Source organism: Amblyomma americanum, chromosome 3 (genome assembly GCF_052857255.1).
Source record: "Amblyomma americanum isolate KBUSLIRL-KWMA chromosome 3, ASM5285725v1, whole genome shotgun sequence".
NCBI classification, from domain to species: domain Eukaryota; kingdom Metazoa; phylum Arthropoda; class Arachnida; order Ixodida; family Ixodidae; genus Amblyomma; species Amblyomma americanum.
In genome coordinates this window covers 158,805,571-158,822,215 of record NC_135499.1, presented here as the reverse complement: position 1 = coordinate 158,822,215, position 16,645 = coordinate 158,805,571, and the positions used below count along the sequence as shown (strand labels likewise).

The 16,645-nt window shown below is 42.8% G+C and overlaps 1 protein-coding gene across 2 annotated transcripts in view; it reads left to right on the top strand.

Annotated features, from left to right (window-relative positions):
• LOC144125283 (spatacsin) overlaps nt 1-16,645 on the top strand; it is a 60,724-nt gene that overhangs the window by 12,308 nt on the left and 31,771 nt on the right. For both annotated transcript variants that reach the window (XR_013313357.1, XM_077658532.1), the window contains exons 12-16: nt 2,210-2,366; nt 5,718-5,918; nt 9,377-9,465; nt 12,575-12,778; nt 14,706-14,880. Coding sequence is in view for 1 of the 2 variants with exons in the window: in XM_077658532.1 (XP_077514658.1) it covers nt 2,210-2,366; nt 5,718-5,918; nt 9,377-9,465; nt 12,575-12,778; nt 14,706-14,880 (826 nt within the window). In the remaining variant the exon portion in view is untranslated. The remainder of the gene's footprint in view (nt 1-2,209; nt 2,367-5,717; nt 5,919-9,376; nt 9,466-12,574; nt 12,779-14,705; nt 14,881-16,645) is intronic.

Genomic DNA, 16,645 nt, shown 5'->3' with positions numbered 1-16,645 from the left:
ATCGTCGTTATCGCATGTGCCATCTTCCAAGAGTCCCTTGTCATCAAGTAGAACTCTTGTACAGGCTGGTTGGTACATCAGATTTACAAAAAAAGACGGCGCGACAGACGAAGACAAAGGAGGCACACAAAATGACAGAACCGGTGCCTCTTTTGTCTTCGTCTGTCGCATTGTCTTCTTTTGTAAATCTGATGTACCAACTAGCCCATACAAGAGTTCTGCTTGAAGAAATTTTTTCTACAATGGGCCCTTTACTTTTTCGAAGCTTCCGCACTGAACCTCATCACTGTCTCTACTCGCCAGTCCCAAGTCATTTCCTACTGCTTGAAACGGAAACTGGTTCTTTTGGAAGCTCAATATCTCTTTCATGTTTTAGAGGTGCTGGTCCTGTCGTTTTGTGTGCCTCCTTTGTCTTCGTCTGTCACGCCGTCTTCTTTTGTAAGTTCCTTGTCAGAGGTACCTTTTCATAGCAACTCTACTTCGGTACCGTCAGCCATGTTTGATATCCCACATTTCTTGAAAGCATGACTGGCAAGCTCCTTGGGAATGCTGGCCCAAGAGTCTCTTGTAGAGCTTGGCTGGAGAGGCCTATTTCAGCTGTCCGGCGGCAGTAACCACAGGATCTCTTAACCTCATCCAGTCTTCTGTGTAGCAGCACTTGATGCGGTGTCAATGCTTCCTGCAGCTACAATTACTTTCCTTTAAAAGCAGCCAACTACTGCTTTTGCTGTGCCAACATCGTGGGAGGTGCGATCGTCCTGCTTCCGATAGCGTGGGCTTCATTAGTTCAGCATCATGAAATGGCATAGAAATCGAAACCATTGTATCAGCTAACTGACACTACTGCTACATAGTGCCTCCTCTCGCTGGAAGCCTGACGATTAAGCCTGAATATTAACAAGATTGGAACTGCGCATTTAGTCTGAAAAGAAACATCATATTGGTGCTGACTAACAACTGAAGATTTTATTGTTCTGACACTTGGGCAAATATACAGCAAGTATCAAACAACAAGAGGAACAACAAAGCCTGATAGACAGATAAGCGAACAGAATCACTCGGGGAAAACCATTATCACTGAGCTCCTGATAGGAAATGTAACTCCTTATCCAGAAGGACCACGGGAGGAGTGCTGACACAGCGCTCTTTTAGGCTCGCGATTTTTTGGCCCTCAGTGGTTTCTCGGGTGGTTTTGTTCATCGCACCTGCGAAGCATGCTCGTGTTGCTGAACTTGGGTATGCATTTACAATCTCTGCAGTGAATACCCAGGCGGCCTGAAATTCGTTCTTTCACATTGTAGTTGTGCTCTGATAATCCTTTATTAACGCATCTGCTGGTTTAGCCTACGTACACATGGCCACAAGACAAGGGAATTGAGTACACGACACCTTCAGCGCAAGAAACGAACCACTCGCAATGATTTATGGTGCAGCCAACTTGTCTTTGACCGATTTGATTTACACGCTTGCACAGACTTGATAAGCAATCCGGAGCCGAAAACAGGACATCTATTCCTACTCTTCCTCCTAAATATCTCAAGTTGTGTGAAATGATGTGTGTGTATGGAATAATTTTTGTGGGATTTAAATGGTATATGGTCAAGTGGTGGTGGAAATATCGAAGCATGCAGTCGAGGGCTTATAAGGGGACAGTTTACAGGCATGCCCAGACAAGTAGTGAAGAAATGGTGTTTGTCCAATGTGTTTAGTCGACTTGGCAGCTCTGGTAGCTTTATGTGCACTGAGCAATCATTGGTTGGGAATGCTACTTTTGTCGCACTCGGTTTAAGCATGACAAAACTTGTAAGATGTCCAGTGTCCGCATTTCGCCGACAGCTAGCATTCCAAAACTGAAATTCAGTGGCAGTCGACTGTGTTGTTATTTATTTCTTCTAATTGTTGTTTGTCTGCAGGCTAGTTTGAGCAGGATGTAGTTCTAGCTATTTAGGGTTTAGCAGTGTCGCCCAAGTAATGCACATGATACATTTTGCAAATTAATGTATATGAAATAAACAGCAATGCCATTGCTATCTCTTATGTTAGCTAACATGGCGGTGTAAAATGTTTTCGTTTAAGTGGTTGCTACCAGGGATTTATCTGGCATTTGTGCTGGCACAGGAGCTACAGAAACGCTAGTACTTGCCTGCTTGTTTTGTCCTTTGGTGAATGAGGTGTTTTGCAAGTCTAAATCAATTTCCTTTTCTTACAGACAATGTTCACCTGGGGCCTGGCAATGAGTCCTGGTGTCTTTTGCTCGAATATGGGCTGCTTGAGAAAGCCCTGGCCAATCCACTGCCATGCGAAGCTGTGGAAGAGACTGGCTGCATGACACACATTCGTCGCATGCTCTTAGCAGCTTTGGCAAGGTAGGCAAATCCAAACGAATATTCTTAGCTCTGCGTTAAAGGGACAAGTGATCATATTTGAGGTAGTTGATGCGTAGCAAAGGGAACTGTTAGCTGAAGCACAAAACGTGGAGGGATGTTTAGAAGAGGTAGTTAACAGCTAATTAATGACAGGAAAAAATTGTCAAAGAGCTTGATTACCTTCGTTCCCATTGATTGCATGCATGCCGTTTGATGTAGTGACAATTCAGCATGCATAAATAGTTGCGCCTTTTCCAAACAATGTTGTGTTTGAGCCCAACTCAAGTTTTAAATGTTTGCAACGATGGGCTGCAGATCAGTATCTGGGCTGTGCATTCCTACTGATCATTTGGAAGTCCATAGGAATGCTCCCTCTCTGTCACAAATAGATGCTTATAGTGTGGCAGTGAAAGGTCATGTATTATTTTAATGGGTGGGGCTTCAAAGATTCTTGCTTAAGATAGAGGTGTCAGTCGGCAATATGTGTTTGCAATTTGTTATGCATGTCATGTTTTGTGCATTAGCTGCCAGTCCTAATGACTAAAACTTCTGTCACACAGCCGATTAGGTACTCCCTTGAACTTCCTTGATCTAAAGGAGTGCAAAGAAGTTTCGCCTCAAAGGAGTTGTTGCTGTGTCACACGGCCTGTGGTGAGCTTCTCAGAGGAGCTACCAGGGGCCAATTAGGCACTGTTCATTTAGCACAAACCAATGTTTTCCGGCACAAACAGACAAAAGAAAAAGTTCAAAACTATTGAAATGGTATTTCTGTGGTACTTTTTTTTCTCACAAAATGTAATTTTCTAGAGACGTCATTAAAGGACTATAGACACCAAGTTTTTGCTTGCGTGTTTTCTTCTTTCAAACGATGCGTTAGACATAGACATTCATATACATGGAGCACCCTCTGGTATTCGTGTACGACCGCTAAATAATTTATAATTGAATTTCTTCTTGATGCTGTTTCGGTTTCAGTTTCATTGACTCAACGCTGACTGTTGATGTCAAGTTGATGTTTTGGGCACGTGATAATCGCTGACAGGTCACTTTTTGTCATTCCAGGTCTTGGAAGAGGCCAGATTAAATGTCGTAGTGAATTAAAACTACATAGCAGCGATTATATTTCTGTTTTTCTTGTGGATCACGTCACCAAAACATCAACTTGACGTCGCAGTCTTCATTCAGTTGATGAAACCAAAACCGAAACAGCATGGGAGAAGAAATTCAATTATAAATTATTTAGCGGTTCTAGGCAAATACCTCCCTGTAATCCATGTATTTTAATGCCTAACACATCTTTGACAGAAGAAAACGTGCAATAAAATTAGGTGCCTATAGTCCTTTAAAAACTAACATTTTTGCAGAAAAAAAAGAGCATGTTGCCAGCACAGTGCTTTTGTCTTCCCTGCTGAACACCACGTGGGGCATTGTGGAGGAAGCTGCGCGGGTTGCACGAATGCATTGTCCATCATAGCGCTACACAGCTACGCGTGCAAGGCGCAAGCAAGCGTGTGACAGTCAAGGCAAGCCGTCAAACGCGTAGTTTGAATGTATAGTGCAGTTGCTAGAATTGAACATAACTGAGCTGGAATACTTATTTTATGTGATAAAAATTAAAAACTAATACTATAGTTTCTAGTAAAGATAAAATTATTGCAGAGAAGGTTATTTACTTGCACGGAAGTAAAATGCATTGGAAATGAGATTACTCCCTTCACCCATTGAAGATGATCAATCTCCTTTCACTGGGAACTTCTTTTAACTTCCTTCCTTTAAAGACTTCCATGCAACACTGGGCGCATTTTCCTCGACCTAAAGACCGCTTTGGTTGAAGGGAGTTGAAAGGAGTTCAGCTGTGCCCGTGTGACAGGGGTACACAACGGGTTGAGTTTTAGCATTCTGAAGGCATGTTTTATCATAGCTAGGGGTTGGACTTTTAGGTTTAAACTGAAAAAATTCATTGAAACTGTTCAGAATTCAATTTTTGAGGTTCGGTGTTAATGGAAAAAGATCAGTGACGCTTTGCATGCTCACCTTTTCAGTGTGTTTTGCATGCGTTGCATGCTGACTCCGCAGCTAGCCACCTATTCAGCGGGAGTTGCACACATTCAAAAGAGAAAATTGACAACGTATGGAAGCCAGGAGCAGGATGAGACAGTGGTGCAACTGGATGGCGCAGTTGTGCACTTTGAAGCATTGTGTTGCTACCTTACACGTCCCTGAAGGCTGGGAGGCTTCATATCTCACCATCTTCTAGTGAAGCATTGTTTGTTCACTGTCACAAAACCATGCATAAGCGTCACAAAAAAGTGTCATGTACTGGCTACCTCAATGGTTCAGCAGCAGTTCCATTGCTGCTGTCTACATGCAAACCAAGTGGTGATCCATCCTCTCGCTCACCCCTGTGTAATAATAACCTAATGACAATATCACAACCCAGTTTTTGGAAGTAAACTGCTACTTGTGTTTTTGTGTGACGGTTGCTTAATTTACCTTGGTTACCGTTTTTAATAGTGATACTGTGCTTCCAGGCATTTAAGTTTGATCGTTTGTGCGTTTCGTGCCGACAAAAAGGCCAAGATAAACTCTTAAAGGGTTGCACAGGAATACCAGATTATATCACTGAAAGAAAACCATTAACTCACTCATGAAAATTAATATTGCCACACTGCTGACATTCTGCTGGCGCCACCTGGTGGCCAAACCTGTCTCCCAGCGCGTGGCCGAACGTCGTCTTCTGTCTCGAATGAGCACGGCGGTTCGGCAAGCCTCGCCCTAGTAAATGGCTGTTTCCCGCTTCTTGCTACGTTTGTCAGTGACAATATTGATAAAAAAAAAGTGAAGAAACTACATTCTGAAATAACTGATGGTATTTTGCTGTGAGTGGAGCTGTGAACATGTTGCAGAGTTTCTGAGTATTGTGCATTTGGGAAGAATTAGCACTGAATCCTTGTTTGGTGCCGTTATGGCTCCGCTGACACACTGCAAAAGCATGTGGCATAATTTATGTGCTACAGAATAAATTTACATTTGCATAAAGAGATGGTCATTCCGTAAAGCACTGGTGACCTGTTGCTAAAATGGCATACAAAACTCAAACTAATAAAAAAAGAACACAAGAGCAAAAAAAACACTGAAATTCATTGAAAAATTGTGGATGTAGGCATATTATATATATTTTTAAAGCAAGACATTTACAGCAATGTTTTAGTGCAGCAAATGTGCCACACATAGCTTTTACATTACCTTAGGCTTCGTAGAAAGAATGCTTGGCAGTGTGCACCAAAAGAATTTTTCGAGGTGGGGTAAGGTTTCAGTCTAATTTCATTCCCTTCATGGCACCTTGCATAGGGAAGGGCACGTGGATGAGGACACGCTGGAAGATTTCGAGGCACTCCTTGGTCTCCTGGGTGAAGCTGGCCTGAGCCCATCTCAGCTCGCAGCCGCGCCACTTGGGGCAATCACACCTGAAGACTTTGTGCACCGTATGGTCCACTTCTGCCTCCAGCACCGGCTGTATCACTTGCTCTACCTTTTTCTCAAAGATCTGTGGTATGCAGCTATGATTCTTTCATTCCCCTGTGTGGTAACATGTACATACCATTCAAGTGAAAGCTGCTTTAGAACTGCGCATTATATACACCTCTCTCTCTCTCTTTTTTTTTATCATGTTGTGCACTTTGTGTCAATTTCTGTGACCGTTTAACTGTAGTACAGACCTATCTTTGAATCTGATCAAAAGGTGTGTTGCAAAGCTTTGCAGGGTTGTGCTGTTAAACTTTGGCAACAAAAGTGTTATGATTGTCAAAGCGGCAGATACATGGGAAGGAGCACCCTCATGGAAGAAATTTAAAACCTCAAGGAAACTGGGTAACCTTCAGGTTTCTTCTGGATCTCGCATTTTATTATGGCAATAGTTGCATATTCATTCCTGAAAATTTGTGTGCTATTAGAGGTGTGTAGTAGAGATAGCATATTTAGTGTTAATGCTTAGCTTGTACTTATTGTGATTTGTTATGGCTGTAACAGAATGAGATGTTATGCTTACAGGAAGTCGAATAGCTATAAAGTTGGTTTGTAATGTTTTGTAATCGTTACTAGTGGTCTGCACTGAGTGATTTGTTGGACACTTTTTTTTATTAATGTAGTGCAGTTCAAACAAACTGTTGTTTAAACGCTTGTTAGCATTATTTCTTTTGAGAAAAAAAACAACCATACTTCAAGTTGCATAGAAGCTTTCTCAAACACAATTTTCATGGCGAGGAATGACATACCATATATGCTCGTGGATAAGCAGCCCTGGTGTATAGCTTGCACTCCCCACTTTCTCTGCAAAAATTCTGAAAGAACAAACAAACAAACTAAAACGTGCCAAAAATGCGCCTGGCCCCACAAAGTGCTCAAGATGGCGGCAGTTAGTTTTTCCCACACCACATCAATTATCATCATCGTTGCACAACACGACGTTTCCATGGTTTTCTGTTTCCAGTTTTCATGGTGCCTTGCCTAGCACCATTTGGTCTTTGTTATCCGGTGCTTATTTTGGAAGTCTGAGGGCTGCTTGCAGAATCTGTTGTGTTGAGTGCACTGTCGTGTGGCAGATTGCGTGCTTTTGAACACGAACAAAAAAGCAGTGGGCAAGCGCAGACGATCCTACACTGCAGGCTTCAAATTTGGTGGCAAAATACGCTGAGGATCACGGTAAACGGGAGGCCGGGCACGAAAAGTGTGAAGCAGTGAATACACGAAAAGTGTGTTCGCTGCTGGTGTATGCAAATGCAAGACCTCGCCGAGACTACCCAAACCTGGAAGGCTTTCCATGGGAAGCAGTGCAAGTTCCCAAAACTTGAAGAGGACCTCGTTGAGTACGTTCGCACTACAAGGAGTAACAGCTTCACGGTGCCTATAGAAATGATCCGCATGTAAGCAATCACTATTGCTCAGCACATGAACATTCGACCTGCGGACTTCAAAGCCAGTCGAGGGTGGCTTCAGCATATGAAATGGCACCAACTCTCGACCCGCAATCGAACAAAGTTGTGCCAGACACTGCCAGCCAAATACGAGGACCAAATAATGAAGTTTCATCACTTTGTCAGCGCACTTCGGAGGGAGCATGAGTACGACCTCGTCACAGATAGGCAATGCTCGTCAGACCCCTGTCTGGTTCGATGCCCCTGAAAATTGCATGGTGGAAGCCAAAGGGGCAAAAAGTGTCTCGTGCGCACTACTGGCGCCGAACGACAAAGGTGCACAGTAATGCTTTGCATCACCGCTGATGGAAGGAAGCTTCCACCGTGCGTTTTCTTACCAAGAGAGAAGTTCCCCCAGGGTATCGTAGTCCGAGTGCAAGAAAAAGGTTGGACGTCAGACGAATTGGTCATAGACTGGCTGAAAACAGTCTGGCAGAACCGAGCAGGAGGCCTACTACGCCGCAAAGCTCTTCTTGTGCTCGACAGCTTTAGAGGGCACCTAACAAACCGAGTGAAGACTCCGCTGGCAGACTGCCGAACGGACTTTGCCGTAATTCCTGGTGCCCTCTCAAGTGTGCTACAGCCGCTCGATGTTTGCTTTGGCCGGCCATTCAAGACGGAATTTCGGCGGTGCTACACCGAGTGGATGGCCGCGGGCAACCACGGAATAACTCTGACAGAGCGATTGAAGCCAGCGTCCCTCCAGCAAGCGTGCGCTTGAATTCTGCACGTGTGGTGTTCAGTGTCAGCGATCATCATCTCAAAGAGTTTTAGAGTCACACCAACGTACGTCATACAAAGAGTTTTAGAGTCACAGGGCTGTCAAACGCCATGGACGGCACACAGGACGACCAGCTTTGGGAGCACGCCAATGAGGCGAGCTAGTCCAACAGCGGTGAGAATGCCGATGAGCTGAGCTCATTCGACGGTGATTAGCGTGAAAGCGGCGATGAATGGGGAAATAAAATGTTCATATCTGTCGCCAGCTTTTTAATTATCTGACGCAGTAGTCGCAGTGGCACTACAGTGTGTTATGTGTACCTATAGGCCTGATTCATGTATAACCCACACCTGAGAAAATTTGATAAGAGAATTTGATACACTAGTATATACGGTACGTTGTCAGCTAGTTCTTAGCTAGCGCTTGGTAAAATGTTCTTAGCAAGTTATCTCAAGTGTTGTACATTGTGACCAATTCGTATACCAGATATTTTATGTTCCCCGTGTAAAGCATGCTGGCATAATGTTTGCACATGTAATATTAAAAATTTCTATTGTCAGTGCACTAATCTATTAGAATGCAACAATATACCTTATCAGAGTTTTGGGAAGAAGTATGTATTGTATTAGATTGATATATGCATATTGCTTGAGATATGGCATTCATACAAAGCAACTACAGTGGAATCTCAATGATAAAAATCTCATGGGTTTGCGAAAAATGTATGTATTATCAAAAAATGAAAATCCATTTGCAGAAGCACAGGAAATACATTCACGCAGATGTGTTTTTAGCTGATGGGATTTATTTACAGCCATGTGCCACCATTCACTGCTCACGGTATCTACCGCACTACTGGTGATCGCAATGTCAGTGGTGTACAGGCTGCACGCCACTGCTCAGTACTCATGCTGCCACTCAATGTTTGTGGTGCATACTATACGATGTGCAATTGCTGAATATTTGACAGCGGGTCGTGTGCTATCGCTCATTACTCACGGTGTGTACCACAGGACTGGTGATCGTGGTGTTGCTGACATGCAGGTCGCACGTTGCTGCTCAGTGCTTGCCATGCATACTGCATGACTAGCAATCATGGCACTTACAATGCGAAGGCATTGCTTACTGCTCGCGGGTGCAGTTGCGGCTTTCACGTTCATATCATCCGTTGTGCGCAGAAGAGTGTTCGGAACAACCAAATATCTGCCCATTATACACAAGGAATATTTTACGGATTCCTGTCATACAGAAATTTGTATCGCCCATGATCAAATCATCAAAATTTTACTGTAGCTTTCCTTCATCATTTCTTTCAGGCAAGAACTGCCACCGCTGTGCCCTAAATGCAATGGTTCCTTTGTGTCAGCTTTGCGGGAACACTGGCGCTGGATGGAAGATCCGAATGGTGAACCCTGCTTTTTTTTTTTTCATAAAAACAATACAGGAAAATTTAGGCTTTGTGGTTAATCAGCTTCTATAACAAATAATAAACAGTTTGCTTTTAAAACACATTATTTTGCTGCGCAAGAACGTATTAATTTCTTTTTATTTAATGCACCCACTACATATTGAGGTTTTAAAATGTGCGTTGGCTACTTGTAAAATAGTAAAAAGCTGCGTTCACTTGTTGAATAATGCTGTCCTTTTCCTTGTGTGAGGTAAACATTTAAAACAACATTTTTTTTTTCATGTTATGATGAGGTTACGTGGCATTTTAAAAGGTCGATTCACTGGGCTGATACTTTCAAGAAGGACATCATTTTGTATGCAGTGAGAAAAATAAATAGTGGGCACTATTTCTAAGCACTACAATTATGGCCTAGTTAAAGTGATTGGCCTTTTGTAGCTCTATACTTGCTATTTGTTGTCATGATATATCGGGTGTTTATAACTGTTTACAGATCGTTATTTTAAGCCCTGTGAGAGATACGTCGGTGCGGTATGTGCAGGTGAATTGTACAGCAAGGCCGACATTATGTACAACCTTTGTCCGTAAAGTTCCGAGACTGAGCCCATTAAAAAAAGATGCGTTTAACATTGAAATCATTTGTGCAGCACCCCTTCGAAATAGTCTCCCTTGCAGTCTATACACAGCTTCCAACGCTTCTTGAGGTCTTGGAAATAGTTGCATAACGCTTCTTTTGGCAGGGCTGTCTGCTCCTTTGTCGTGGCGTCTTGAATGGACTCCATGCTCCCCATCCAGCGACCTTTTAGGGTTCTCTTCAAACGAGGAAACAGGAAAAAACCGCATGGGGAGAGGTCAGGCGAGTATGGCGGATGGGGAAGTACAGTAATGCTGTGCTCGGGGAGAAATTTTGACACGCTGAGAGCAGAGTGCGGCCTTGCATTATCGTGGAGAAGGCTCCATTGTCCAGATGCCCATAAGTCAGGGCGACGGCGTCGCAGTGTATCACACATGTGTTGGAGCACGCGGATATAAAACTTCTGATTCACCGGCTTCCATTATGGAACGAACTCGTGGTGTATGACTCCTCTGGCATCGAAAAATATTGTCAGCATCATCTTTGTTTTGGTCTCTCGATGCCGGAGAACTTGTGGACCGCCATTTGGCGCTCTGCCTCTTTGTTTGAGGGTTATATTGAAAACACCCATGTTTCGTCTTCAGCAATGATGCTGTCGACGAATGCAGCATCCTTCTCTGCCTCGGAGAGCAAATCAGTGCTCACTGATGCCCGCGTGTCCTTCTGGTCCTGTGTGACGGAGTGCAGCACAAGTCTGGCATTCAGCTTTCATTTCCCCAAGTTCTCACGCAAAATTCGGTGGCATGTTGTCTTACTAATGGCGAGAGCATCTGATAGCGTGCGGACTGTAATGGTGCGGTCTTGCTGTACGATTTCCCTGATCCGAGCCACGTTTTTTTCATTTCGTGAGGTTGAAGGGCGCCCCTGCCTTGCGTTGTCTTCCACCGACGTTCTCCCCGAAACAAACTTCTTGTGCCACTCGAAAACTCGCGATAATGGCTCGTTGCCATAAGCGTCACGAAGGAGCTCATACATCTATGTGGCTGTCTTGCCAAGCTTTACACAGAATTTTATGTTTACACGCTGTTCGAGGTGGATGTCCATCTTTCCACATTCACTCACAGTAGAATGCGCAGACGACAAGTGACAACATATTTTTTTCTACATGTAGTGCCATCTAGCGGCTGCCACAGCAATTAGCATAAATAGCTCAGGTTAGCCCGAATAGATGGCACTACACATACGCACCAACATTTGTTTTGGGGAATCATTTCTAGAGAAGAAAATAAATCAGTCCCGAAACTTTACGGACAAAGGCTGTACGTGATAGAGCTCAGTGATTAAACGATTGACTAAAATTAACAAAGCAACTTTTTTGCTTTTCTTTTAGGGGCCAACATTATATTAAAATATTGAAGGCCTTCGACATAGAAGCTGAGTGCAGTTTATAAATATTCTTTATCGGCAATGGAGTTCGATGTATTTAACATCAAACTCATTTTTTTAAGCTTGTAAAGTTGCCTTCCCACAATGCACATTTTTAAAACTGCGTCGCTCGCATTTCTAATCCAACAAATATGGAAGCCCTTTGTCTATTCCATGCCGTAGAAGCAGTTAACGTGATTTCCTCGACAATACTACGTCCAGCAACGCCGTTTTAAAAATGTGCATTGCGGGAAGCCAACTTTACGAGCCAGAAAGTGCATAATTTTTATATTAAATATTTCGAAATGCATTGCCGATAAAGAAAACTTAAAAACTGGACTCAGCTTCTATGTTGACAGCCTTCAATTTTTTAATATATTGTTGGCTCTTGAAATATGAAGTAAAAAAAGTTGATTAGTTGATTTTAGTTAATTAATCGTCTCATCACTGAACTCTATCACGTACATAATGTCCACCTTGCTGTACAATCCTCCTGCACAGACTGGACCGACATATCTTTCACAGAGTTTAAAATAACGATCTGTAAGCAGTTGAATAAAACACCTGCTAAATTCCTTAATGAAGGAAGCCATGCTGTCCATTATATTAAACTTTGTTGCACCAGCTTTTGTGGTAGATATTGTAATCAGAAAACCAAAAAAAAAAAGCAGTCTCAACTGCATGAACATATGAAATCTCAAAATTTTATATGCATTGTACATTAGCATATTCTTTCTGTTGGTAACTTCAATGAAAATTACTACATGTAGACACTGCAGGCATTAGCTTGTAAAAATGCCAGAAGGCAAGGTTTTGTTTAGGTGAGACACTATAATAACTGTTTAGCTTATTGCGCTCAGTGACCTGCATAGAATTACCACGTCAGTTTTGACTCTCTTTTCGTGAACCAATTTGAAGAGCCTTTTCTGCAGCAAGAACAAGATTACAGTATTTTTTTACATTCTTGACACTGCCATAATGCAGCTTTTTTCTCAGCTGCACTTGATCAAGGTTGTGCAGGTGTGCTGGCTGGCAGAGTCTACCCAAAATGATTAGGCCTTTCAGGCTCTAAATACATGTCTATAACACCATGCTGGTGTTGTGCAGATGCGGCCAAAGCACGGCGTGCCATACTGGCACTTGCACGATGCCTGCCGAAAAAAACGAGTGCCGAGGACCCAGCTACCATTCTTGCTGTTACATCAGCACCGACGGATCCTGAAGACATTTCTCTCTATCAACTGCTTCAAAAAGGAACACCATTTGAAACGGGTGGCCTATTCTCATGGCAGTCTACAAATGCCTGCCAAGGTATGGATGGAGACAAACTACGCTTTTTATCTCCCTCCCCCCTTTTTCGAGCTAGAAACAGAAATTGTGTGGAATTTCACATTTCACAGTAGCATAAGAATGCAGTTGTTTTGGTTTATATATATGCATATATTAAAATCCTATTATATAATCATATCATCATGGATGGTAGTGTTTCACTGTTTTCCCACAGTTGTCTTCGTTGGGTTGCACGCAGAGTTCTGTCACATTTTTAACTGGGTAGATTGTAATTTTGTAAACGGTTGCAGCAATGTTCTACTAGGAAGTTCTAATTGCAAAAAGAGTAAACCAGATTTGATCTTTGGGGTGCCTGACCATAGAAGAAGAGATTAGCCTGGCTTAAAATGGCCTTTTATGTTTTTTATTTCGGTTCCTTCTTGAGATGGGCTTCTTTGTATTTTGAACTAAACTTTGCTGTGACAAGAGAAAGTGCATAACATGCCACAAAATCTTACCTCACTCTGAGTACAAAGGAACCAGGAAGCTGTTTTCAACGTTGGTGTAGCTGCGAGTGATGAATATACTGCACAAGAACAAGGAGAGGTGCTTATGGCCTTGCAATTTAAATTAAAAAGGAAGTGGTGCACCAGTTTGATGCCGGTGAAGGTTGGCTGTTTCTGTAGGCTAGCCTTCAGCTTACAATGAAATGCACAGATGTGTTTAATAAGTTGAAGGGATGACTTAAGAGGTGTGACACGTTATTCTTTTGCTTCTTCATTCATTTTTATTGGGCAGGCAAGTTATAGTTGATCCCAGATATATTGAACCCACTTATATCGAATTATTGTTTACATTGGACATTCAGAATATCCACTTGAAAATTACATGCAATAGTATAGCACTCCTGTTCGCGTTTATTGAACTTCCATTCTATGGTTCATTGGATATCTCGAACTCTGCGCGCTCCCCTGCAAGTTGCACTTCTAATGGCCCTCCCGCAATCCTTTTTTGTGCACTGACCCATGTCTGTAGCAAAGCTTTGGACACCTGCTGGTAGTGCTAAGCATGTGAAGACTGTAAAACCATGTGACGAGGGGCATGTGGGGTGTGGTTATGGATATCCTTCGGTCCGGTGTATTAGTTTCGATGTGGCACCACTGTCGTATGGGAAGGCCGGCTTTCCGCGCATCGCTTATTGTGCAGTGAAGCCAGTCTAATTGACCGAAGGTTCACGGTGGCTCTTGCTTGGCCTGCTTCGCTGCTGAAAGGCGCTATGGAAATGTACTGTACCCCAATTTTAATGAGATATTGTAGCAAGATTAGATCTATTATGATAGGAGATAGCTAGTTCCAAAGCACTGTCCACTGCGGTTTCTATGCGCGCTCTAGGCCTGCAGCGAGCAGCGCATTTCCAGTCATAACTGGAGACGATATCCAGTACGCTGACAGGTGGCATGTTGCTGCAGGAAGTGCAGCGGTAGCATGGATGCTCCTTATTCATGCTTCAAGGTTACAAATAAGCTTTGTTACTGCCATGTTGTATATATCAAATATCGATACATCAAACTTTTTTGCGATCTCCTTTGAGTTCGATATATCCAGGATCGACTTTAGAAGTATATTCTTGACGTGATCAGTAAGTTGTGCATATTCATGCAAACATATATTGAATATTAATGGGTGCAAAACTTTTATATAGAAGTTTCATTTGAAAGTGATTGATTATGTTCTTAAAGCAATTAGTAAATGAACACAAGCTGTCTGTCCTGAAATGTAATATGTTTTAGATAGTTTAGCAAGTTTTTTTAGTTCCAATTGTTTGTCCAAAGATTTATTATCATTGCATACTTCTTGTGCTTGCATCTGGATATGCACTTCTCTTATGCAAGCAAGCAAATTTGTCTTGCATACAGAATTTCAAATCATTCCTTGCCTGACCACTGTGGCACACATCTTTCACCTTCAGTGGACTCTGAAGGATCCCCGCTCCCCCACTTTTCCCAGCCTTCGTTGCGGGACAAGTTTGGCCTGCGTGAAGAGCTGGGCTACACGTACTACCTATATAAGGGACGGCCCTGTGCTGCCACATTCAAGTTCCTGGCTCAAGAGATACTTCAGCACGGCTGCCTCTTTGGCAAAAGGCAAGCTGGGGATGAGCAGTCAATTATGACTTTTTGGCAAAACAGTAAGCACCGTGTTGGAGAACTATATTGGAGACCTGTTTTTCTGCTTATAGAGATTTATAAAGCTTATAGGGTGAGCCATCCAGAACTGAGTAAAATGTTCTCTGTTTGGCAGTTTTATGGTAGGAAGAGTTACTCAGTAACCTTCCTTCAGCAATCAGTATTGTTTCAGAGCATGACTAAAGGTCTACTAGTAAGCCTATCGGCAAATAGCATTTATATGAGAATGTTGTCAGTCATGTTGCACCGAAAAGCCTTACCAGATTTGCTCGGTAAATGTCTTGTACTCCAGACCTGCCAGATGTGCACATGCTGTAGACTGGACTCTCACTCTTTGAAGAGCATGCGAAGGTCAAACAAATGCACATCTACAAAGGGCAATTTCAGGCACAGCTTCTTGTTGTTGTATGTGTCTCTAATGTATGATCTCACATATTTCTGCTAGGCCACTTTCTTTGAGTTGTCGATGTAATCCACATTCAAGTGTTCACAATGGCTAGAAGCATACAAAGCAGACTAGCTAGTGATGACAGCTAAGTTGAAAATTTAAAGAATATCTTGAAATATTGTGTACTGTCAGCAGCTAGTGTTCGACAAAAATGTGGATGTGAGCCTTGCTCACACTGTGACAGGGTATGTTATTGGCACATAGTAAAACTACAGTTTACTACAGTTACTTTAGTTACTACAGTTTACTACAGTGGTTTTGCCATGTTTTACTGTTTGCTATGATCGGACTGTTGTGAATGCCGGGGCTCAGCTTGCCACAAGCAGAACTTCGCAATGTGTGGAGTTATGAGGCTCTCGTTTTGTAGCTGGTGTGATCATGAGAGCATGTGATCACACCAAATAGAGATTGATGTTTTTCTCTGCCTTGCTGTAGTGACTGCTCATTCCATTTATTGATTTTGCAGTAGTTCATACTTGAAGGCCTATTATTTCAAGGGAAAGACCATATTATAATGTCTGAAAATTTGTGGGAAAAAAAAAGATGGTAAACAGACTTTGACTTTGTGTGAGAATTTAGCATAAAAACGAATCTGCCTCTGGGGTCATTTGCAGGGACACCCCCCCCACCCCCCACCCAGTCTCCAACTGCTTGCACTTGGATCAGATTTCTGACAGTTGAAACACTTCAGTTCTAGGACTCTTTTAATGCAAAGCACAGTGGAGCTGAGCTACTAGGCTTCGTAGCCAGTTGTAAAGCATTCTGTATATGAGTAAGTATATAAACCAGTCATGTCCCTTACAGAAATCAGCAGTCTGACCCGTGTACATTAGCAGGACTTAAAAAACTATACACAAACGTTTTTAATGCAATTGATCACTCCTCTTGCGTGATAAAGCTGCCCATTTCAGTTAGTTTTATATTGCCGTGACTCTCTGCATCCAAAACTGCCGGCACAGGGCTTTATCATTTTGTTTTGTAATGCTAGATGCAACCAGACTTATCTCCATTGATCGTGGCCACGTGCAAATGCTTCCACATTTTTCCAGATTGTTGTAGTTGCTGTTGGTTCTTTATCTCGAAGTTTCCCTGCCAGCTTTAAATTGAGCGCGGCCAAGGACTGCATGCATTCAGTTCGATGACCACCCAGCGCGCTTGTGACTATTGCCGCCGCCGAGTCATTCAGTTCTTAGTGGGCGGGAGTCAGCCCCTTAAACAGCTTCTTTTGGAAGCCTTTTCGTTGTCTTCCTGACTGCTGGAGTGTCATCACCACAA